At 42.4% G+C, this 25,291-nt stretch overlaps 2 protein-coding genes across 7 annotated transcripts; both read right to left on the reverse strand.

Annotated features, from left to right (window-relative positions):
- Positions 1-1,743: 1,743 nt before the first annotated feature.
- LOC106156473 (uncharacterized) lies at positions 1,744-8,151 on the reverse strand. The gene is made up of 3 exons (XM_013531736.2): positions 7,855-8,151; positions 7,333-7,472; positions 1,744-6,895 (listed from the first exon to the last, which is right to left on the reverse strand). The coding sequence occupies exons 1-3, from the start codon at positions 7,950-7,952 to the stop codon at positions 2,553-2,555; spliced, it is 4,581 nt and encodes a 1,526-aa protein (XP_013387190.2). The 5' UTR covers positions 7,953-8,151; the 3' UTR covers positions 1,744-2,552.
- A 3,611-nt stretch (positions 8,152-11,762) lies between these two features.
- Positions 11,763-20,121, reverse strand: LOC106158042 (uncharacterized). Of its 6 annotated transcripts, none has more exons than XM_087015310.1 (4): positions 19,791-20,121; positions 17,471-17,505; positions 14,681-16,624; positions 11,763-14,587 (listed from the first exon to the last, which is right to left on the reverse strand). In XM_087015310.1, the coding sequence occupies exons 1-4, from the start codon at positions 19,853-19,855 to the stop codon at positions 12,189-12,191; spliced, it is 4,443 nt and encodes a 1,480-aa protein (XP_086871436.1). In that variant the 5' UTR covers positions 19,856-20,121; the 3' UTR covers positions 11,763-12,188. The 6 variants fall into 6 exon arrangements, with proteins under 6 accessions (XP_086871436.1, XP_086871435.1, XP_086871437.1 ...); XM_087015309.1 differs by having other exon boundaries at positions 11,763-14,497; positions 14,573-16,624; XM_087015311.1 differs by having other exon boundaries at positions 11,763-14,080; positions 14,258-16,624.
- Between the last annotated feature and the right edge of the window lie 5,170 nt (positions 20,122-25,291).

Raw genomic sequence — 25,291 nt, forward strand, 5'->3', positions numbered from 1 at the left:
GCAAGCCATCCTCCCAATCTCCGCAGCTGTCAAGTGAGGCTTTTCGCCATTTGCAGGAGCACAGTGACTAGAATAATGTAAATTAATTCAAATAATCTTTCTGCTGGGTATTTGCAAATTAATACTGTATGTACTGTGTTCAAGAAGATATGTACGCGTATTTCATTAAAAATGTCAAAACTGCAATGCTTATGTGTACGTTTTTCAAAATCACCCTTTTGATTTTGTGTCTTATACAACCATCCTACATTGTGATTGAATTTGGAAAAGTTTGAAAATCATGTCAGTTGGTTTTGATGCAACAGCAAATAAAATGTCGAGAGAGAGAGAGAGAGAGAGCATAAGCACAAGTGCTTACATGTTCGTCGCCATGGAGACAACACACAGAACCACGATTACCAACTTCAACTTCATTCTGCAGTTTGGTGTACTTGAATAGAAGTTAGATATCGACTAAATATATAAAAGTACAGTGAGACATGTTTATAATTTCTAATGTTTTTTTAAATGAATTTTAATAAATTTTCCTAGGATAAAAGACGATTTCCCATACTTACCAATGATTAATAAATCTATTCCACATTAAAAGTAAGTCTGTGTTTTTTCTAATGCTTTTTGTAATCATCTCTCATTATTAATCTCTTAAGAGATTATTACGGGGGTATAACCATCTACGAAGGTCCATGGTCTGACACACGAGATACAACACTCCCCCCCCCCCCCGTTAGATTATCTTCTAATAATTAAACGCATCAATCACAGTTCAAAACATATTTTAAAAACCCTCAAAATAAGCAGAGACTACGTATAAAATGGTACATAAATCCTTGCTGAGATAACCGATATCGACGACGAAATTATCAGATATAAATTTTTGTATGATTGATCATCAAAAATAAACTTTCGATTGGACTAAAGTGTTTATGTAATTCTAACATGACACTCGTGGTAAAGCTGTTATATTACACAAAGTTTAAACAAGTGAAATAAGCCATAGAAATGTAATAGAACAATTGATGAAAAACATAAATGTTGTTTTTTTTTACAATAATCGAGGAATCTCTTTGAATATGAATATAAAACTTACTTGTTGGTGCTAATTTTCAAAACCGCGATGACTAGGAGTGGAGCTCTCTGACTGAAATATCTACTAGAAAGGCTTCGCTCGAGTCTTTTTCTGAGAAATTATAGTGAGAGACAAGTCACCTGCTCACTACGGGTATTTTGATGTACTCGATGAAAGGTTAAAGCATACAAAAATATATAGGACATTTTGAAAAACAACGGATAAGGTCATAGAATGTCTGCCCGACAGCTGCCATCATCACTTTTACAAGTGAAAAAGACCCTTGAAGACAAAAGACAATATATATAATAAACAAATGGAAATTAAAATGCAGTAGTGGCACATACAGGTACCAGCATTTCATCATAAAAAAATGTACATTTGGATTAGATGTAAAATTCATTGTTCCCATTCTGAAAACGGTTTCGAACAAAGCTGATGCATTTTCTGACATATGTTTTCAAACAGCCACTGTTATATTTGTGGTTTTGGGATTTCTGCCAGGTCCGAACCAAACTAGGTCTTATGATCAAAAGGCAACAGCTGCTTTCGAGGACTACAGATACCTATATTATTGTATTTTATGTTTCAAAGAAGCCACCTGTTTCATTGTCAAATTTTAATCAACACTTACAAAACGGGAGTCAGATTTGTTAATGATTTATTGAGATTTAATAGGTACACTCCTATATTCGTTACATGTCTCTCGGTACAAACATTCGAGTGTTTTTCTTTTTCTCTTCTGTCTTTACTTGGCAAGATACAGATAGGTTAAGTTTTACTTCATTTGCACGTCACTTGTTAGTGTGCTATGCTAATATGGAAAAGACGATTCCAATATACAAGATATAATTCAAAAAGGTAAATAATCAGAATAGATACACTTTTATAAGTCATACGTTAATTAGATATTATATATCCTGGGTAGCTTTATGTTAAGAAATATACGATATATACGAGTTAAGGAAAAGTATAAAAAAAGTAAGGATTCCATGCGTTCCAAACTGAAACAAAAAAGCAACAGAATGCCATCAACCTGTTGAGTTTTTCAGTTGCTTCTTTAACAACTTTGTCCGTCAAGTATTATAGAGGCATTCTGGCACACCGACTTTGCTAACTACACGAGCAAACAGTTCAGTAAGCAGCCGAAGAATCGCACATAGGCAACTCCCTGCAGTCTTAATCGCTTTCATTTTCACTTTTATATTCTGTCTAATCAAACCGGAGAAAAAGAAAAGGATGAACACAAATTATCATAGATTGAGGGCCATTTTTAAAGGTATTACCGCGTTAATGTGTTGTGGTTTTAAAATATATTTGATAAGTGGTAAGATTTCACTGTCCACAACTCTCATTTATTTGCATAGACTTCTTTGCTACCTGCTGCAAAGTTATGGACCGCTGTTCAGCAACTGATATCACGTTTCCTTCTGTGTCACGATGTACACTGACAAGGCATAAAAACAAAGTTCAATGAGACAGCACATTATCCGCCAGCAGATGGCGCGGGGCTTTCAGCACGATACGCAGGGCCAAACGATATATTGCTGATCGCCGAGTTCCCAGTGAAAACCTGCGATACCACATCAATGACCACTCCGTCTGAGGTGTATCTTGTTATCAACACTTCCCGACGATCCCCTACGGTAGATTCTTCCGTTATCGTATACCTGCCATCTGGAAACGTTTCTCGTGTGGTTGTGATCTCCCTTTGCGTCCCATCTGGTCCTGCTTCTACCCTGCGGCTGGTTGTGACCTGGGGGTTGGCGGTATTTGACGAGAGGGTGCGAGAGTTGGCGGTACTTGACGAGAGGGTACGAGAGTTGATGATATTAGACAAGATAGTACGAGAGGTATCAGTAGAGCTTGCGACATTTGCAGAGGTACCGCTTGTGTTCGAGTCACAGATTTCATTTCGTCTCGAGATCTCTGGTGGTAGGTTGGGATCCTGTGTTGGAACAAATTCCGTTATGACACGGCAACGTCCGCCACTGCTGCTAGACAGAGGGATTTCTTCTTCCATACGACCAAGCACCTGGTTTTCGGCACCTCTTGTCACCGTTGATACAATTCGCCGACCGCCCTCAATCCTCTCCGTCCGAGTCACTGTCCGTGTCTCCCTTATCGTCTGCCCGGATAATGTTCCCCCTGAAACGACCTGCCCGCTTATCAAACTGGAGGAACCTGTTTGCCCAGCAATTGTTGCTGTCAGAGTTTGACCATTGCGACAACCAATGATGACTTCTCTCCCTGATGACGTCACCACCTCTCGCGGCAAAATCTCACTTGAAGTACATCCACGAATCAGAACCCGTCTCCCATTGCTTGTGAACACTTGTGATCCAGATATCCTTCCGCCGGTTATGATTATTTCTCTACTGGAAGTTGTTCCCGTTGTCGCAGTGCCTTGCCCACTGATTGAAACGGTTGTCCCCTCTGTCCTGTTACTGAGAATTTGACCATTTGCGCCAATTACCGAGAGACGAACCCCGGTCTGTCTTCCCCCGACCAATGTTACTTCACGAACATATGTCTTCCCCGCACTGTCTCGAGTTCTGGTAGTAGTAACCACCGTCAGGACTCCATTGATATCCAGTAAAGTCCTTCGCTCTATAGATCTCGAGATATTACGAACGAGTTCAGCCTCAGTGGTAGAGCTGCCACTCCCTTCAACGCGTCTGTCGATAACTTCACCATTTGCTCCAAGAAGGGTGATGACCACTCTTCTAGTTGTGCCTCCTACAACGGTCTCTTCCTGAACGTAAGTTCTCCCTGCGCTGTCCAGGGTCCTGGTTGTCGTCACCACAGTTAACACTCCATCGATGTCGAACAACGACCTACGCTCTATCGATATTGAAATATTACGAACAGGTGGAGTGGGCGGAGTTACGACTATGGCACTACCCTCCACTCGTCTATCAATCACTTGGCCATTCGCTCCAATAATTGTTACTATAACTGTAGTCCTTTGTCCTCCGACTACCGTTTCTTCTCGAACGAAAGATCGACCGGTACTGTCAACAGTTCTGGTTGTAGTTACTACAGTTACAATGCCATTGATGTCCGTTGATGTTCTTCGTTCTACGGATGTTGAAACATTACGGACTGGTGGAGTGGGCGTTGTTACAACAATGGGACTACCTTCTACTCGTCTGTCAATCACTTGGCCATTCGCTCCAATAATTGATATTATAACTGTGGTCCTTTGCCCTCCAACTACCGTTTCTTCTCGAACATAGCTTCGACCGGTACTATCAACGGTCCGTGTCGTAGTTATTACAGTTACAATGCCATTGATGTCCGTTGATGTCCTTCGTTCTACGGATGTTGAAACATTACGAACTGGCGGAGTGGGCGTTGTTACAACAATGGGACTACCTTCTACTCGTCTGTCAATCACTTGGCCATTCGCTCCAATAATTGATATTATAACCGTGGTCCTTTGCCCTCCAACTACCGTTTCTTCTCGAACAAAGCTTCGACCGGTACTATCAACGGTCCGTGTTGTAGTTATTACAGTTACAATGCCATTAATGTCCGTTGATGTCCTTCGTTCTACAGATGTTGAAACATTACGGACTGGTGGAGTGGGCGTTGTTACAACAATGGCACTACCTTCTACTCGCCTGTCAATCACTTGGCCGTTTGCTCCAATAATTGTTATTATAACTGTGGTCCTTTGTCCTCCGACTACAGTTTCTTCTCGAACATAGGATCTACCGGTACTGTCAACGGTTCGTGTTGTAGTTACTACAGTTACAATGCCATTAATGTCCGTTGACGTTCTCCGTTCGACGGACGTTGAAACATTACGAACTGGTGGAGTGGGCGTTGTTACAACAATGGGACTACCTTCTACTCGCCTGTCGACGACTTCTCCATTTGCCCCATACACTGTAATAATAACTGTTGATGACTGACCTCCTACGGTGGTCTCTTCACGGACTCTAGTCTGACCATTAGGAAGTGTAGTCCTCGTGGTAGTCACTACAGTTCGGACTCCGTTAATGTCGATGGACGTTCTGCGTTCCACAGATGTACTGCCTGTCACAATCTGGCCCGATATCACGCGGCGACACGAGATGAAGACCTGACGTCCTGATGACGTCACGACTTCACGTGTCAGCGCACCACTCGCGCCGCAGCCTTGCACAACCACCTGCCTGCCATCTGACGTCAGCACTTGTCCACCGATAATTCTTGCGCCACTGATTATTCTCTCTGTCAACCCAGTGGAAGTTGACGTGGTCAGAGATCCAAGGTTAAGAACCAGACGAGTTCCCCCAGTGACTGTTTCTCCAGTTACAACACGGCGACATCGGATGTAAATTTGTCTGCCAGAGGATGTTGTCTCCTCGCGCGTGATCACCCCTGCGCTGCCGCAGCCTTCCACCACCACCTGCCTTCCATCACCTGCAATTATCTGTCCTCCACTCACTCTACCGCCGTTTACTAAAAACTCTCTGTTGGTGGAGAAACCGCCATTGATTATCAATCGTCCGCCAGAAGTACCAGAAGTAGTAGTAGTAGTGCGCTGTCCATTTACAATGACTGTGATTTCTCGTCGACTTCCGCCCGCTGTCACGGTTCCTCCGTTAATCACTCGGCGGCAACTGAGATAGATTTGCCTCCCTGCAGACGTCTGTATTTCTCTGTTGATGGTTATCCCAGTGGAGCCGCAGCCAGGCACTTCCACCAGCCTCCCATCACTGGTGATCACCCGCCCACCAACAACCCGAGCGCCATCTAGGAGAAATTCCTGAGTGGGTGACGTAAGACCGCGTACAATAAAGCGTCCTTGTGAAACGTTGATCCCACCACCGCCACCAGAGATCCGTATGATTCTCAACCCTCCGTTTATGATCATGAGCCTTCCAGTGATAACTCTTCCTCCACTTATTACAATCTGTCGTCTGCTCGAACTTGAGCTAGAAACAGAAGTGGAGCTAGAGCTGAAAGTGCGAGAAGAGACAGAAGTTCCCGAACCTCCATTAAGTACAGCGCCACCTCTGAAGGGTGAGGAAGCAAATCTAGGCACAGGTACCTCGTCTACAGCAACACTGCCCTCTACCATTTGGACGTCGCTTCCAGACCCCGGGACAATGACAACTTCTTCCTCGCTTTGACCTTGACCTCCAGTCACTGCTGTTTCTACCAGAGTTCTGTTAAGCGTGATCACGCGTCCTCCACTGAACAATCGGCCTCCATTTATTATGACTTGCCGGCCGTCAGTGGTTGTCGATGAACCCCCTCGATCTTGTGTGACCCTCAGCGAGCCGCCAACCCGACGGATGGTCAGTTGACCTTGACCTTGACCCTGATTGACTATCACTGTCCCATCAGGCTGGACGCCGCTCACTGAACCGCTGATTGTGATTATGGAATCAGTATCGGGAACAATTTTCCCGCCGGTGATAGCAATATTGTCCCCGCCCTCAGAGACACTACCTCCCCTTACACGAATGACTCGCCTGCTTGAAGAGGTAACCAGGTTGGAGCTTCTAGAAACAGAATCCGCTGTCGAGAGGACGGTACCAGCGGACGCTGAGGTTCCCTGTAACACAAGAGCTGGACGTTCTCGTATCACTGCGGCTGAGAGTTGTTGTACAGGTGCACTGAGTAAAGCAGAGTTAACAAGTACTCTTGACCTGGCACTGGTGTTGCCTTCCAGGATCATCCCACACGTAATAGGGCCGGAACCTGTCACGCTGGCTGGGTCTATAGCCGTCCCTGGAGCGCACGGCATCTTATAGGCGTAACCATTGGAACACTGAACAAGAGAGCGCATGTCTTCGTGAGCATAGATGATGTTTGGAGACTCGCACGATCCTGGAAATGAAGACGAAACTCGAATTAGTGATCGTGTGAACTTCGTGGACGCCAAAACGAGTTTAATCAGTAAAACATTTGAACTTAGTGCTGTAGGTCTGGCATTTGGTCATTTGAAAATCAAAACGTCACCTGTTGGCGAAGATTCTTTTTCTTGTGTTAGTACGATAAAAGGCCATTGTGCTAGCTTTTGTCTATGTAAATCTAAGCAAAGCATAATGAAAATTTTAAGTGTGCCACAGAAATTATGATACAAACGTCTTCCGTGTCTAAATTAGCAAAACTGTGCCGAAATAGAGTATCAGAGGCCCGTATTTTACTGCGTTCGTGACGTCAAAAGTTTCAGCGCGTTAGTTTTTAAGCTTACACATATTTTGAAATAAAAAATAGTAAATGCCAATAATATTGAACATTTCATTGACACAGGGATCACGAACCTCGAAATATGCCTCCGAACGCTTTCCCCTGCTGCACCGTGGCTTGGTTCATGTTAAAAGGGTTGTGAAGTCCCGCCGACCCCGCGGCCTCGTTTGACATACGGAAACCCATGAAGTGCTCGCCGCCCGATGCTGAGTCACTGAAAAGGTAAATACAAATGGTCTTCTTATGAAATATGTTCATTATGATAAAGTTTTAATTTATTCGAAAAACCATATGAAATGGCAGACGAAAAGACAAAATACGCGCCTTGTGTTTTACCGATAATAAAAAATTAAGTAGCAAATTTGGATGCCTTTGATATTTTTCTCAAAAAAAAAAAAAAAAATCACTCTTGACTCGACAAGTGCTTACAATTTGGCTAACTTTCTCTATCTTCTTTGATTAAAAGTAAATAAAATTTGCTTCCAAAATAGGAGCATTTTGGATTTCGCGAGGAAGGTATTTTCGCGAACAAACACGTACCAGAATCATATCAAGTAACTTTCAAGATCTTTTCTTTTTTTTTAAATTTTATCTACCTTTGTCCAGCTGATGTCCTAGTGACAGTCTGACCACATACAATGTCCAGTAATACAGCGATGACCGCCAGGTACGTCAATCGTCCTAACACCGCCATGGCGTACCTCTTTCTATCCCCGATAGACCCGCGTCTTCACCCACTAAAATATCCCCGTATTTCAGTCGTCCAGTGCTCCTTGCTCAGCCCACTAACACTTCTGCTGGTAATATCAAGTGTGATGTTTATTTAAATGCACAAACCGGGGTATACACTCATATGTTTGGCCTGATTCACTCGTCTTTTTTCTCTACACCGGGCTCCTGATCAACTACGACACACGTGTACCATAGCATATATGTTTTAAGAGACATCAATTCGCATCAGGCATTAAATTCTTATTTCTAGGAATTATGTGAATACTAGATTTGGGGACAAAAAGTTTAGTTACCTGCGTTTTACTTAAATAATTTTTTTTATTTTATTTTATTTTATTTTATTTTATTTTTGGGGGTGGGGTGGGGTGGGGGCTAATGGCCCTAGGATGTTTACACAACGTCTTCACTATGCTTATTTCAGATATCAAATGTAATGATAAAATCATATCCTTAAAATTCATCCCACCTTCTCATTTTGGTCCTACTGCTTTATTTATTTATTTCTTTTATTTTTATTTTTGCTTTTTTTCAGACTATCTAAACATACCCACGCCGCACCTGGACCGCACGCGAACTCAACCAGTGTGAACAGGCCTCGCGTCTTCTCCGTCATGCCGCTGGTTTGACAGATGGAGGTGGCGGTGCCGTGGAGCAGGTCTCGTCTGGGGCGTTGAAATTCTGGACATAATTACTTAGGATGATTAATTAATCAGCTTGTCAGTGTATTATTTCCGCTCGTTTTTGTCAGGTGAGAAAGGATTGCCCACCGGTTTAATTAGACTGAAGGTGCGATTATTTATGGAACCGCTGCAGAGGACGACTGACTTGATATCCTCGCTCATGAGAAATAGAGTTATCAGGTCTATAAGTCCTAAATACTGGTAGAAATGCAAACAGAATGTTATCCAATCAAGCAATTGGATAATTTTTGAGAATGTTAAACAGGAATTGCACAGCATTTTACCAGATCATGATATTTCAGCAAAGAAACAGTCAACGATAGCTTCTCCTCTCTCTCCTGTCTTCTTCACAATGCCGTTTTTATTCTCAGCCAGGAAAAATTAAACATAGGATTGATCTTTAAAACATGAAATTTATACACCGACATTTTGCATTCTTTTGAGTGACCACGTGAAGCTGTGAAGATGACACGTTCATTTAGTAGACAAAATATTCTACGATTGTATGTTAAAACTGAACTATTCAAAAGCTCTGTGAGAAAAAAGTTTTTTAACTGAAGTGTTTCTCTTGGACAAAGTAGATTTATTATTTCAAGGTTCTTATGCGTCTTGTTTTTATTTATTTCCTTTTCTTTTTCTTTTTTATGACGATAAATTTACAATGTTTTCTGTTCGCAACCTGTTGATTAATCTATTCATTTCTAATTCTTTTAAATGATACAGTGAGGTTATTCATTCATTTATCTTTCTTCCCTTTTAGTCACTTATTTATTCTTCTAGTTATTCATTTATATTTGAAAAATTTCAGATATTTGTTTTCCTCATCTTTCATTCGTATCTGTTTGTGTCTTTTGCGTCCTGTGGATACCATACGGTACCAAGGGGCCAGTTGTGTTGGAGCAATTTATCTGGGAAAATAAATAGCACTGGATCGCACCTGTCTACGTTATGAGATCGGTCACTTGCCTCTCTCTCTCTCTCTCTCTCTCTCTCTCTCTCTCCCTCAGCTAATAATTGACTGCAAGCATACATTTACAGTATATTAATCATATATTTTTCTCTTAATCCCTTTGTCTTTTTGTCTCTTAGAAGAAATCTAACATACAGGAATCGCGTTATTTTTCATTTTTAACTCTCTCAATATAGTTTATGCTTTCTTATTATTATCGATACATGTTCCAAGGTAAACGCTCTGATTTACTGGAGAGAAATACATTATTAAAACGGATATGATTGTGTTTGCGATACTTTCCGAGTTTAATGAGCTTATTCCATTCATTTTAAACACAGTATAAAAAGGTGATTCCATCAAGCGTTAAATGGTTTTGTGGGGAAGTCTTAAAATGACAGAGATCTCAGGTCCAATAGATATGTTATGATCATTGCTAATATTGGAGGAAAACGTTGAAAAGAAAATTTTGACGAATTATGAAAATAGCACCCCCCATCCGAAAAACGAAGGAAAGAAAGCTAAAGAAAAAGAGCAAAAAGAGGGCGGCTGCATCATATTTTGGCGTTTATGATACTTAATAAGTGCTAGTTTGATTTCATTTTCTTAATTTCATTTGTAATAATTCAGTTAAGAACGAACTTTTTAAAAATCAGTATGCTAAAATTTAGAATTGCAAAAAAATAATATCGGGGATTGCATGATCAGAGTAATGGCTGGGAAGAAATTGAAGTCGCACACCCATAAACAATTCTACATGTACTCCTAACTCTCTCTGTCACCAACCCTGGAAGCAAACTTGTCGGTCTCCTGTCACCTTTCCTGTCACCAACCCTGTTGCCCCCTTCCTCCCCCCCCCCTCGTCACCTTCCATGTCGCTTTCACCTTTCCTGTCACCAACCCTTTCACCAACCCTGTCACCAACCCTGTCGCAACCCCCCCCCCGTCACCAACCCTGCCCCCCCCCCCCCCCCCCCCCCCCCCGTCACCAACCCTCATCTTACTGTCGCCCTCCTTGTCACCCTCCCCGTCGCATTCCCTGTCACCTTCTCTGTCACCAACCCTGGAACCACACCGTGAACCAGCACCTGACATGGCTGACAGCAAGGACATCTGGGGCCCAGCACTCGGTCATCCGGTCATGGGCAGTGGTGAGGATGGCTAAGTTTTATCGGTCATACACGGTGACTGGTCACTGAACACTGCCTTATGCCTTAAACTTAGTCGACTATTGGTTAATTCTATAGCCACTGAATGCCCCCCCCCCCCCTTCGTGATAAATTGGGGAATCTCACATGTAGTAAAGCTGCTCTGTGATGTATGCCAAGATTTCCGGCCCTGGAAGGGTTGGGTGAGCGTCGAAATGGTTTCAAAGTGTGTTAGAACAGTAGTACTTGCTGCAAATGAGTGATAAATTCTGGTCCCAAACCGCCATAATTCCTTTTAAAATGAACTTGTTTCCCACAGCAATTGACATACCTTAATTTTGCATTAATTTTGTAAAAACCAGGAAGTCAGAGACAAATGGGCAGGATTCTTGCTTAATTGACAGCCCGTTAAACCATGCAGTAAAATTTAAAAATTAAGAACCACGTTCACATTTTCACGTTTTGATAATATGCTTGGGAAAAAGTTATAGGCACACAGATATTATTTAAATATATGCGTTGTATGAAATATCTTAAATTCATATAATGTAAAAACAACATCGAAATTATCTACTTGCAGGGTGTGGTGATGAGAGGCAATTTGTGTGAAAACTGCAAATTATTTCAAACGGTCAGAAGAAGGATACTGGATACGCTAGTCTAAATACATGAGTGATATAAATCTCGGTTGGCATCGAGGGAAACTATTAAAAATGCGATTAAAGACCATTTCATGGTGTTTATTTTTTGCCCACCACCTCCATTTATACATTAAAACAAATGGGTCACAGGAGCGGATCCATATACCTTTTCTGACAGTCTTCCAAATTATCTTTGTTGGTCCATCCCCTATTTTTGACCCTCTTCCGACTTAAAAAATTAGATACCCGTCAGTATATATAACTTAAAAATCTGACTGTCTTCCAGAAGACCCAGAAGACGGCCTTAATCCGCCCCTGCGTCATAGCAACTTAAACAACAACAAAAACGTCACGCTCTTTTCACTTTTATGTATTTTTATTTAACATAAAACATTTTTGCTTGCAGAGTTTAATAAACACTTCGTATTAAATGTGATAACATGATGATAACGAGGCATCTTTTGCAGAGGAGCCTCTTTTCTAATACTGTCAAAGCATATCTGATAATGCTGTAATGCTGTACTATTTTTGACGGTGTTAAACTTGAGAGTAACAGGATATCGACATATAATGATATCGTGTTTAGTATTCATCAACCCTGACCTCTTACGTACACAATAGAAGTCAACATCGTTATGGCCTTTCTTTGATTTAGTTTAGAAATAATTATTACACCATAAAAAATAAGCATAAATCAACAACAGTTATCATAATTTTATGATTTGAACCCTGTCAATGTTCATTTTTTTTTCAAACAGCAAACACCTGCTTGCCATTCCTCTACCTTCCAAAATTAAAAGTACTTCCACCATTACCGAAAGTATTAAACCCTCCAGTATTGGTTGTAAATCCTCCAGTATTGGTTGTAAAACCTCCAGAACTCGTAGAGCCTCCAGTGCCGATGGTTCCGGTGCTGGCACCTCCAGTGCCGAGGGTTCCAGCACCAAAACCTCCAGATCCACTGCCGATGGTTCCAGTGCTGGTACCTCCAGTGCCAATGGTGCCAATGGTGCCGGTGCTGGTACCTCCAGTGCCAATGGTGCCAATGGTTCCAGTGCTGGTACCTCCAGTGCCGATGGTGCCAATGGTACCGGTGCTGGTACCGCCAGTACCAATGGTGCCGGTGCCGGTAGTGCCAGTACCGATGGTGCCAATGGTGCCAGTGCCGGTAGTGCCAGTGCCGATGGTGCCAATGGTGCCAGTGCCGGTAGTGCCAGTGCCGATGGTGCCAATGGTGCCGGGGTTGGTACCGACAGTACCGACAGCTCCTTCATTAATCGTGCTTATCGTGCCGGTATTGGGGATAACTTGACCAGCTCCTCCAGTAATTATCTGTCCATCGGTTCCTACATTTCCTACGGTTCCTACAGTTCCAGGGTTGACGGCACCCCCAGTGTTGGTAGTAGTGGTGACAGTGTTAGTCACAGCCCCAGCGCCGCCTCTTGGAATGTTGACGCCAGTCGTGCCCGAAGTCACTTGTACTCCATCAATGAAGGCTGTTGCCGGCTGCCCATTGTTGCAACTAATGACAACCTGGCGGCGCCCGCTTGGATCGACCTCCTCTCTGGCAGTGGCTCCTGGGCCGCCGCAGGGACCAATGGTGACGATTCTGCCATCTCTGGCTATAATCTGGTTGTCAACTATCCTGGCTCCAGTGATTGTGACGTCATTGGAGGTGGGAACTGTGAGCATACCAGTTGCTGTAGATGGTGCAGTCTGTCCGCCTGTTTGGGTGGTGGTTGTGGTCTGGGTGCCGGTTGGTCCCTGGACGGTGCCTGCGGTGCCTCCTGTCTGGGTAGTAGTAGTAGAAGTGCCTGCAGGAGCGGTGGAGGCTGGAGCTGGTCCGACTGTTGCGGTGAAAACTTGACCAGTGCGGCAACGGATGACCACCTGTGGCTGTCCTGTGGCAGAGACCTCAGAGCGCGCCGTATAACCTCCAATACCGCAGCCGTCAATCATGATAGGTCTTCCGAGGCTTGTGAAGATCTGATCACCTTCTAGTCTTCCGCCAGTAACGATGATTTCAGTGCCAGATGCTGTCTGGCCGGTTGTGTCAGGCTCAGCGGCACCAGTGTTTGTAGTGGTAGTGGTCGCTGTGTTAGTGGTCGCACCAGCAGGTGCTTGTCCACCAGTCTCAGTGGTGGTGGTGGTGGTGGTGGCAGTGCCTGTGGTGCCTGTGGTTTCAGTGGATACAGCGGGTGGCTCAATTACTGGCCCAAGAGTAACCGTCACTGGCTGACCATTTACGCAGCGGATGGTGACCGTGGTGTCGCCATTTGGCTCAATGTTTTCACGAGCGGAAGCTCCAGCGATTCCACAGTCTCCAACCTGAATGGATCGTCCATCTCTGGTGACGACATTGGAGCCGGAAATTCTGGCGCCAGCGAGATCGATCTGGCGTCCTGTAACTGTAGCACCCTCTCCAGCACCCCCGAAAACATCAGTTTGGACTGCTGGTCCTACCTGCCCTCCAGTCTGTTCAGTGAAAGTTGTAGTGGAGCCAGTGCCAGTTGAGGCACCTGTTACACCTGTTGGTCCGGTCTGTTCAGTAATGGTAGTTGTTACGGTATTAGTGCCTGTGTTTCCTGTTGGGGCAACCACTCCGCCAATTGTGCCTGTAGTGCCTGTGGGTCCAGTCTGCCCTGTAGTGGTAGTTGTCGCGGTATTTGTGCCTGGGGCAACCACTCCGCCAATTGTACCTGTAGTGCCTGTTGGACCAGTCTGTCCAGTAGTGACAGTTGTCACGGTATTTGTGCCTGGGGCAACCACTCCACCAATTGTACCTGTAGTGCCCGTAGTGCCTGTAGGTCCAGTCTGCCCTGTAATGGTAGTTGTCACAGTATTTGTACCTGGGGCAACCACTCCACCAATTGTACCTGTTGTACCCGTTGTGCCTGTTGGTCCGGTCTGTTCAGTAATGGTAGTTGTTACGGTATTTGTGCCTGTGTTTCCTGGGGCAACCACTCCGCCGATAGTGCCTGTAGTACCCGTAGTGCCTGTAGGTCCAGTCTGTTCAGTAATGGTAGTTGTTACGGTATTTGTGCCTGTGTTTCCTGGGGCAACCACTCCGCCGATTGTACCTGTAACACCTGTAGGTCCAGTCTGTCCAGTAGTGATAGTTGTTACGGTATTAGTGCCTGGGGCAACCACTCCACCAATTGTACCTGTAGTGCCTGTAGGTCCAGTCTGTTCAGTAATGGTAGTTGTTACGGTATTTGTGCCTGTGTTTCCTGGGGCAACCACTCCACCAATTGTGCCTGTAGTGCCTGTAGGTCCAGTCTGACCAGTAACGGTGGTTGTCACGGTATTTGTGCCTGGGGCAACCACTCCACCAGTTGTACCTGTAACACCTGTTGGGCCAGTCTGTCCAGTAGTAGTTGTCACGGTATTTGTGCCTGGGAAAACTGCTCCACCAGTTGTACCTGTAACACCTGTAGGGCCAGTCTGTCCAGTAGTAGTTGTCACGGTATTTGTGCCTGGGAAAACTGCTCCACCAGTTGTGCCTGTAACACCTGTAGGTCCAGTCTGTCCAGTAGTAGTTGTCACGGTATTTGTGCCTGGGGCAACTGCTCCACCAGTTGTGCCTGTAACACCTGTTGGGCCAGTCTGTCCAGTAGTAGTTGTCACGGTATTTGTGCCTGGGGCAACTGCTCCACCAGTTGTGCCTGTAACACCTGTAGGTCCAGTTTGTCCAGTAGTAGTTGTCACGGTATTTGTGGCTGGGAAAACGGCTCCACCAGTTGTGCCTGTAACACCTGTTGGGCCAGTCTGTCCAGTTGTAGTTGTCACGGTATTTGTGCCCGGGAAAACGGCTCCACCAGTTGTTCCTGTAACACCTGTTGGGCCAGTCTGTCCAGTGGTGGTGGTGGTGGAGGTTGTTGGCCTGTTGACATTGTTGCCAGTAAACCCAGTGTTGGTTGTTGGCGCAACACCAGTGCTTGTACTTGGACCGCTGACGAGGGCCTGCCTGGGGTTAGGTTCAACCATCGTGACGGTCACTGGTCGGCCATCGGCGCAACGGATGACGGTCTGGCGGCCAAAAGGTGCCACAAACTCGCTACCCTGAGCACCAGATGGACCACAGTCGCTAATCAGGACTCTTCTTCCGTCATTGGTGTACACTCTTCCATTGATGATTCTGCCACATGGAATTGTGATCTCATTGTCGGTGTAGGACAAGGAACCACCTGTGGTCAGTGGGGTAATGGCTCCTGAGGACTGGCTTTGGAAGGCATTACCAAATGGGGATGTAATGCCTGGGAAGCTGCCACCAGTGGTTGTGGTTGTTGTACCAGTTTGGGTTGGGAATCTGCCACCAGTGGTTGTGGTTGTTGTACCAGTTTGGGTTGGGAATCTGCCACCAGTGGTTGTGGTTGTTGTACCAGTTTGGGTTGGGAATCTGCCACCAGTGGTTGTGGTTGTTGTACCAGTTTGGGTTGGGAATCTGCCACCAGTGGTTGTGGTTGTTGTACCAGTTTGGGTTGGGAATCTGCCACCAGTGGTTGTGGTTGTTGTACCAGTTTGGGTTGGCAATCTGCCACCAGTGGTTGTAGTTGTTGTTGAAGTACCTGTCTGAGTCGGTGCTCTTCCACCTGTTGTAGTAGTAGTAGTAGAAGTTGATGTTGACGTCTGCCCGCCAGTTCCGAACTGTCCGCCGGTTTGCGTGCCTGTCGTGGTCGTGACTGTATTTGTGGCTGTTCCTCCTGTCACCTGCCCACCAGGACGTCCACCGAAAAATATCTGGCTCCCTTCCCCACCCTGGCCGCCGGTTTGCGTGCCTGTCGTGGTCGTGACTGTATTTGTGGCGGTGCCTCCTGTTACCTGCCCACCAGGACGTCCACCACCAATAAATATCTGGCTCCCTGCCCCGCCCTGTCCACCAGTTTGTGTGCCGGTCGTAGTCGTGGTTGTGACTGTACCGGTGCCTGTAGCGCCACCGGCCGTTCCGCCTGCAGCCCCACCTCCAATCAAGAGCTCGTCCCCTGTGGCTTGCCCACCAGCGCCCCCTGTCGTCACGGTGTTGTCGGTAGCAGCTGCGGCGATTTGGCGGCCACCAACAAAGTCACAAACAACGTCCGCCGAAGGGTTGGTCAAGATATTGCGGTTAATTCCAGTTCCCGGGGCGCAGGGGAAGGTGTAGGCTATCCCGTTGGCGCATCGGACCATGGCTCTGAAGTCCTCGCTGGAATAAATGGCGTTTGGCTCCTGGCAGGTTCCTAAAGGGTACAATCAGTGTGTTATGTTTGTGTAAAGATTTGGTTAAGATACAATGTTTATATATGTTAAAACACTGAATTTATGTGTGAGTCAAGACGATGTTAAAATCAAGTAGGACAGACAATCTGGACAGGTGAGAGGTCAATACTTTTTTAATACCTGTGACAATATGCCTTGGTCAGATGCGTATTTATGAATCTTGCCTTAACGAATTGCTCATCTGTTTTGGATTTGAATCTTGCTAGCGGCATACATATTGTGTGTGTGTGTGTGTGTGTGTGTGTGTGTGTGTGTGTTTGGGGGGGCAGGGCCGTAGCCTGAGCAAAATGCCAGGGGGGGCAGTAAGCGGACACGAGGGGGCAAAGCCCCCTGAGTGGGGAGGTTGTGGGAGGGGGTGTCCCACGGTGTGGAAAAATTTTAAAAACTGTATGTATAATACTGCATTCTCGTGCATTTTAACTGTTATTTATTGCTCAATCAGAAGTCAGAAATTGCGATTTTTTTTGCACCTCAAATCCCAGGGGGGGCAGCTGCCCCCCCTGCCCCCCCGGAGGCTACGGCCCTGGGGGGGGGGGAGAGAGAGAGAGATTGACAAAGAACTCCGTCATTAATGCGTGGGGACCACATGTGTACAGAAGTTTACATGGAACTTATTTCGATGGTACAAAAATTGAACTTTTATGAATTTTTCATTTAAGATAGATTAATGGTTGTATGATCCCTTTACGAAACTGATGAACACCTTTGTGGGTCTCTCTCTCTCTCTCTCTCTCTCTCTCTCTCTCTCTCTCTCTCTCTCTCTCTCTCTCTCTCTCTCTCTCTCTCAAGGGCTCATGCATTCTTACCTGAATATATCTTTGACGTATCCTGTGCGTTTACACTGAAATAATATAATATAATATAATATAATATAATATAATATAATATAATATAATATAATATAATATAATATAATATAATATAATATAATATAATATAATATATAGCGTACAATCTTGATTTTGAAGAAATGTCTATTTATAATGATATATATCAGATACCATTAAATTTTTACAATAAATCTCTTCGAGTATGTTTTCCTTTAATTTGTTTTTTTTATCACTTTATAAGTTTTATTGTATTTTTTTAACACTTCATTATTCCATGCTTTATTATAATTATCATTTTGTGTTATCATTTATATAACTTTTTAATGTCATTTTAACATTTTATTGATCTATTATTTTGGTTTATAATTTTTATTTCTTTCATTATTCTGTTCTATCAGGTTTAATCATTTTTATACTATTAATTCACGTTAACATTTTCATTACTATTTTTACTTTTCTTTTCCATCATTCTTTCTCCACCTGCTATACATCAATGAACTGAACGGAATCCTGCAGTCAGCATTAAAGCTATTTTAAAAAATGGCTGCCTAAATATCACTTAATTTTCTTAATTGCGGCTTTGAAATATTAATCGTGGTTTGAGATATTTCACAGAGAATGTATTGGACTTGTTGAGGATTATCGGGGTTTTGAAAGAAAACAATGGGTTATTATGGCGCACAGTGTAGATAGTATTTCTACTCAAGATAACATTAATGGAGAATAACATGCAAAGCGCGAATTTAGCGACCGCACGCGACATAGAATGTCGAACGTCACTTACGGCTACAATCAAGACGTTATGAAATTTCAAAGCGTTCTGTGTGACTTCCTTTTTAATGTGTCGCAAATCTGTCCCAAATGCATCCCAATTATGGCAATCAAACTAAAGCAGATATGTGTAGAAAAAAAACTACCAAACACCCAAACCAGGGCTCAAAGTTTCTCCGATACTATATGAGAATTAAATCCCGTTTCATGGCCGATTATGTAAATCCGTCTATAACACACACCATAAACGGAACCTGAGGTGTGTGTTGTGTGTGTGTGTTGTGTGTGTGTGTGTGTGTGTGTGTGTGTGTGTGTGTGTGAGAGAGAGAGAGAGAGAGAGAGAGAGAGAGAGAGAGAGAGAGAGAGAGAGAGAAAGGGGGGGAGAAAGGGGGAGGGAGGGAGGAACGATAGTAAAATGTGTGGAAACAATTAATACCCACGATTTTCTTTTAATCCCGAATACTTCACTGCTTCCCAACCACTCTTGATCGCATCAGCGAACATTGAAATAGATCCGGCGAATAAAAAACTTTCAATTTTCTTTCTTTTCAATTTAGAAAACAAGGTGAACACAGTGTGCAAGGAAAGGGGAAGAACACGTCACTTCATCAAGTTAAATATTACAGGTTATCCGTCCAGGCACTTAATGTCGGTCCGGCACTTTGGACTACAGGTTAAATTAAGAGGAATTTTTTTATATTAAAAAGCGTTGCTCAGGGCACTGGTTTGAGGCACTGATAAGAGCTCCAACGAATTACGTCTTATAGCTTAAATTTTCTTTTATACAGATGCAATACGCAGTTTTTGGTTAACTGGGTTTTAAGATTTGCAGCATTTTATTCATTTGTTGGAATAACATTGTCACATGGAAACTTCACCTCTGAATACAATAAATATATTCATGACACCGTTTGTTAGGAATTCAAATCAATTCAAAACAACGTTGTCTTCAAGGTCACTTTTTTGTATGTTTGGAAAAAGTTTATAAAGCAACTCCTGATTGTCTTGACAATGATTGTCATTGTCAGCGGTGACAAAAGCACATTTCGATGTGTCAGCTACATTTATTGCTGGTGAATCGTTCACAGCACGCTTTAGATTCTATTCACACGGTCGACAGGGAGATTTTAGAAAAGTCCAATTTTAAATTTTAATTTTAATTTTTTTTTTTTTTTTTTTTTTTGGTGAAACAGGACCTGGCTTCTTAACAGGACAAAAAAGCCGGTCACTTTTAAATTTTGTTTTCACTGTTATATCTGCCAGAAGATTCTAACTCTTGTGTCACAGCTACATGTTACCATCAAGAAAGTCTTCAAATTGACAATAGTATTCATAACTCGACTCTTTTTTATCAACAGAAAACAATGTCAACTAATAAAAAGAAACAACATAATAATAATAATAATAATAATAATAGACAAAATACTAAGCTCCACATCTAATAAGGCTAGTCAAACCCACATTCAAATATGTCGAATCCGTCAGTACAGTTTGTCATTAAAAACACATCTCTTTAAACACGTACCTTTGACCGTCGAAGGAAAAAGCAGCTACAAGAAACAGAACGACAACTTTTGGCAGCTGAGCCATTTTGTCTTTGAGGAGTCCTCACGTAACCAGATAGTCGAAATAGTCAGCACGTTGTCCAGGGGTACAATGTCTCGTTCTAGATCTCTCCGTCCCTCACGGACTGTCAGTCCTTTAGTGACCAAGGCGAGTCTTGTCCACCGTTTTATTAACTGGTCTCCCACGGCGGGATGAGTGACCCCGTGGTTCCTTCAACGTCGTGACTGTTTGGGGGGTGATTAAAATGACCACGCGAGCTGACCGGCCGCGTAATGGCTAAGGAGTGTCCGGAGAGAGAGAGAGGGCGGGTCTGCAGCTAGCTCTCCAAGCTGTGCCTCCGTGTTAACATATAATGTTTATTCAAAGCAATCCAGGGGTGATGGAGTCTGTATTTCTGTCATGCTATGAGAAGAGGGCTTGCACAATATTTATATCAGTCTTTTGAACGACATGCGTTAGTTAGCATGTTATTTGTTGTACGATGTGAAGAATATCGAGGGTTGTAGCTGAAGTGAAGAAGAAGAGACTTCTTAAAATTCACAAATCATGATACTGTGTAAAGTCAAACCAGTAAACATTTATTTTATTGAAAGCGTGGGAAGGTGGGGTGGGGAGGAGGGAGGACTAAAGGGTGCACTTCATGTTGAATTTCTAAAACGCAGATATGCGTTAGGTTTTTAGCATGTCACGATTTGTACCTTTAGAGGGACGACATTTTTCATACTTCTGTCCAACCTTTGACAGCTGTCATAATTTTTGTTTGTTTGTTTACTCGCGTGCATTTTCCGACTCTGATATTTTTAAGATGTGTTTTAAATGGTTTTCACCCCATGAACTCTGGATAAACGAAATATTTGGAGTGTTCTTTGCTCCAAATGCAATTAATCTACTAGTAGAAATGACCGCTTGAATACGTCATTATCAGAAGTGACTAGCTGTTTAAGATTAACCCAGATGTGACATTTAGAATATAGTATCTTTGTTGATAATATCTTAATAATTACTGATTCACTCATTTGTGATTTCTGACAATAGCGTTAATTGTGTCTGTCACTTCCTTCATTTACCCCTTCCAACGAGAAGAACGCATTTTTATTATCATTTCACTATATTGCACAAACAATTGGGACAATCCAAATATGGTCAGGAATAAAAAAGTAGAACTTTTTTCAAAATAGCCTTTGACTAGGTGCAAATTAGTTTCGTATTCTAATTCTTTCTTTCACTTTTGTATGCTCTATAATAGTCATGAAATTGGGTGAAAAAAGAACGAAAGGCACACACCTCTGGTGCCATCTCCTTTTTGTAAATAATGTCCTGCTTTTTCTTTCCTTTTTTCTTTCTTTTACGTGTTTTTGCCCGCGTGGACACCTTAACCTCAAATGACATCCACCGTTACTGTCATGATACACAGGAATAACAAATACATTACAGTAGCCATTAGGAGGCGAGTTTTTTTATGTGTCAGATGGACATCGCAACGATTACACGCCCCATGCTTTTTCGAAGATCAAGCTTCTGTCAACATCTTCGGCGAATTTTTAAACAAAAGACTATTAAAACATATATTTACTTTTTTGCATTACTAGATACTGATAATAGCCTTTGTTTAATATGAATTCCTTAGAACTGGCAGGTAAGCGTGTAAAGGTATAGAAAAACACATAGGATCTTGTCTTCTTCAGCACAGTGATAGTGCTGATGATAAAGCTATCGGTGTAGGATCATAAAATTGTGGTTTGGAGACGAAATCTTTGTAAATGATGCCCATTACCCTATGATACCGTCTCCTTTAGACCACTTGTAGCAGTAGAACTAGCAGCTCTTCACCACATAGGAACACATCATAGGTGGCCTGCCGCTGAGGTGGTGCCTACACCATGTCAACATAGAGGATTCAGATTCAGATTTATGCCTCATTATTATTATTTATACATTTTAACTATCAAAAACACGGCTGCAGACATAATTTACCGCCCCCTTTCTTTTTGTCGTTTATTTATTAATACTTGTGGTTTATTTCACGTCGTGCAACCACGCCTGTCAAGCGCCAGGTTAGTGCCCGTGTCATCCACTCCTGACACGATAATTTAGATGACCACTGACAGAGCCCTTGGAACGTTGCAGGAATGATGTCATACTGCCCCCAATACAAACAGTAGATGCATAGCGTATAACAGTGATCTGGCCCGAATTATCCGAAACCGCAGAAAAAAAAGACACGTGTATTATATCTTTATGACTGCTCCGCCCCAAATTACCACAAATATCGCACCATCATTCTCACCAAGTAACAAAGAACACAGGGTTTTGGTTGGTAGAATTGTGGCCAATTAAGGCCACTTTTATTACCTCACTAATGAATTCCCTTAATTTTTACATTGCAACTAATTATTGCCAGTATTCATAATTAATATAATGAAATCCAAAATTAAAATAGATATTTCATATTTAAGACAAATTATCCAAAATGTTGTTTTAAATAATCATGAAGCATCAGTCATAGTTTGGTATATATAAGGAACTGCACCCGTTGGAATTGCCTTGGATGATTCACATTTATGACGGTATGGCACACGACTTGGGAATTAGGTTGTTCCCATCCCGATTACCTTTTGCCCTCCTAATGTTATCAGATAGGGAAGAGTGGACAATGAAGAGATACAATGGCTAGTTAGTTTTTGTCACGAGGCGAGAACAAAAGACCTCTGAAGGACCACGGCCATGGTCTGCCTACTGCAAAACAAAATATCCTCCTATCTTGATGTAAAGGACACTTTTATATGCATGGTCAAAGGATGTATAATTTCTGAAGACGTTCGTTTGGCGTTAGCGTCTCCAAGACGTATGAGAAAAATGCTTGCGTTTTAGTAAAACGTTATCAAAACGGCTTTGGAATACTTCAGTAAGGCACACAAAGCAGGGAATTATATCGTCTATCAGATATAATTCCTTGCACAAAGTGCGCAGTCTAACAGTCCAAAGAGTGTACTTGAGTTAATGTATGTAAAACACTTCATAATATACTCAAATGGTTGTTCATATATAAAAATAGATCTACAGGAGAGTTGGTCTTGCAGCATAATTAACTAAAATGTCAAATCAAATTAAATTAGATATATACGCGGGGCGTATTTCTACATATTGTTGCCACAGAGAGCCACATGGTATTGTAAAGAACTTCCTCAAATTTCATTTAAAAAGTCGTACTAGTAATAGTAATTATGCTGGTATCATGTCTTTTAATAGAGCAGAGGATATGTCTATTTAATCAGGAGAGTAATTTTCTATAGTATTTTATAACAACCTACTGATCTTTGCTAAGATCTTCCGAGGTTCACGTAAACATTTGATTAAAACACATTTGCTTTAAATATAGTATCAGTAGCAAAAAGCAAGAAAAGAAAAGAAAAGAAAAATCAAACAAAAAAATTATTATTATTATTATTATTATTATTATTTGACGTGAATATGAAGAATTGACAACTTTGCCTATTTGAAAATCTTTGATATGTACTCAAGACATCTTAACGTTCCCAGTATGTAATACTTTTTGGTTCTTATAAGTATTTAAGACTTGCCAGAATTCTTCAAGAAAAACATCACCTGGATGTTTTTATGACCCGAAATGGTGGGCTGGGAACATTCCATTTATCACGTAGAGATTACCCACCTAGCCTGCAAAGTTATATCGTGCCATGTTGTGATAATACAAGAGCACGTATTAATTAACGTGTCACTGCATTAGAATGAACAAAGAGGCTGGCATATACTTTAATTGGAGGCTCACTGTTAAAATGAATTTTAACTAGAACAAAGGTAACTTCTGTAAGTATTTTCATATTTTCGCTGGCGCTTGGGCAATACCGACGATGACCACCCTCGGTCATGATATGAAGGACAAAAATTTCCATACATCACGTCTTTCCAATTATGCAATTACTGAGCAGTGCCCTAATTTCTTACTTGATTAGTTAATTCCTCTCTCATGGAGGGGCAGTAGTGACTAGAGTGCCTTGGAAGAGTACCTATCTTGTTTGTGCGTTCTTCTGTGGCGTATTTATGGTATTGGGCTCGGGGAAGCGACATAAATTTTGTTACACAAACCTTAATTTATGCCACATCAAAAAAAAATCGTTTTCTCTCATTTTTAAACTTTCCACAAATCAGAAAAAAAGATGTCTTTGAAAAGTAGAAGATCGTCTGTTTTAAATCCCCTTGACCTTGCTCAAGAGTGAAACATGACATCTTGTTAACCGAGTTGATCGAGTTTGTTTTTTTGCTGCGAGAGAAAACATGGTACTTGTGAAATGTGCACAACAACACCACTTATCATCTAGGACAAATTGTGACAACGCTTCTTGTCTTGGCGGAAACCCTTGGCGTCGCACAGACGCAGGGCATGGATAAATGGACAATAAAGAGTGGACTTATATGCCAAGAAGTTGAATGAATCTAGATAATTTGGGGAGAAATGTGCTCGCATTGAACGACTACAAGATCTACAAACCATTAAAGAAAATAATCCAAAGCTTGTCATTGTTGAATGTCGAGTAAGAGCACGTACTCATATATTGACGGGCGCGCACGCAACGCACACACACACACACACACAGAGAGAGAGAGAGAGAGAGAGAGAGAGAGAGAGAGAGAGATCTTTGCTGTTCTTCATACTACCCTGTTTTACAGTGAAGTAAATCACGCTGTCAGACCATTCTCCATACATCATCGTCAATTAAAATTAATCAAATTGCTGATTCATAATTAAGATATTTGTCAAGTTCTCACATAGCGTCCCTAAGTGGTGCCTATATCTGTGACAACAGTCTTTGTGTGCTACAGACAGAGTCCATTGTTTTGCTGATAAAATACAGAGATATTGATCATATCAGAAAGTTCAAGATCTGATACTGGTTTGGACAAAGTTAAATTTTATAAACTTAAGATACATATTACTTGGTGCATGGTTACTGGCCACTTCAATAAGCAGGTCGCAGTTGGGTTATGATTACGTCATTTTATGCCTTAATAGACGGTATAATTAAAATTTTGAAGATTCGCTTTAACAGGTCGTTGATCCTTTTTGCATGTGATCCTGCATTCCTTGTTCTCCTGGCCTGCATCATTATAAAGACTCCTATTTCATGCATATTCATTCTAGTAATTGCAGCTGAAAAAAGAGAGCCTTCTGCGCGAAGTTAAAGACAACAGGCTTTCTTTTTCAGGTGGATTATATTCCAGGGATAATTTGCTACCCCTTTGTCACTACTTGGAGATCGTGGGATGTCTGACACAGTGATGTCTTTTTTCATTTGGAGATTAAATCCCGGCGGACACAAAAGCCTTTTATAACGCATGGAGTGCTCTACCAGGGCCACAGATTGACTTTTCACAGGATATTCACAGATATGTCTTTAGATAAATAGACAGTCATTTTACTATCTCTGGATTTCCCATTTT

This window comes from Lingula anatina, chromosome 6 (assembly GCF_051362555.1).
Source record: "Lingula anatina isolate TDL-2025a chromosome 6, LinAna3.0, whole genome shotgun sequence".
Taxonomy (NCBI): Eukaryota; Metazoa; Brachiopoda; class Lingulata; order Lingulida; family Lingulidae; genus Lingula; species Lingula anatina.

Excerpts from the sequence above, each read along its gene's own strand:
- LOC106156473 (XM_013531736.2), bottom strand. The coding sequence starts at position 7,952 with ATGGCGGTGTTAGGACGATTGACGTACCTGGCGGTCATCGCTGTATTA. Across the intron at positions 7,473-7,854 it reads AGGACATCAGCTGGACAAAG|TGACTCAGCATCGGGCGGCG; the intron begins GTAGATAAAATT and ends TTACCTTTTCAG. Across the intron at positions 6,896-7,332 it reads GTTCGGAGGCATATTTCGAG|GATCGTGCGAGTCTCCAAAC; the intron begins GTTCGTGATCCC and ends CTTCATTTCCAG.
- LOC106158042 (XM_087015306.1), bottom strand. The coding sequence starts at position 19,855 with ATGGCTCAGCTGCCAAAAGTTGTCGTTCTGTTTCTTGTAGCTGCTTTT. Across the intron at positions 17,506-19,790 it reads TTTTCCTTCGACGGTCAAAG|TGTAAACGCACAGGATACGT; the intron begins GTACGTGTTTAA and ends ATATTATTTCAG. Across the intron at positions 16,625-17,470 it reads TACGTCAAAGATATATTCAG|GAACCTGCCAGGAGCCAAAC; the intron begins GTAAGAATGCAT and ends TGTACCCTTTAG.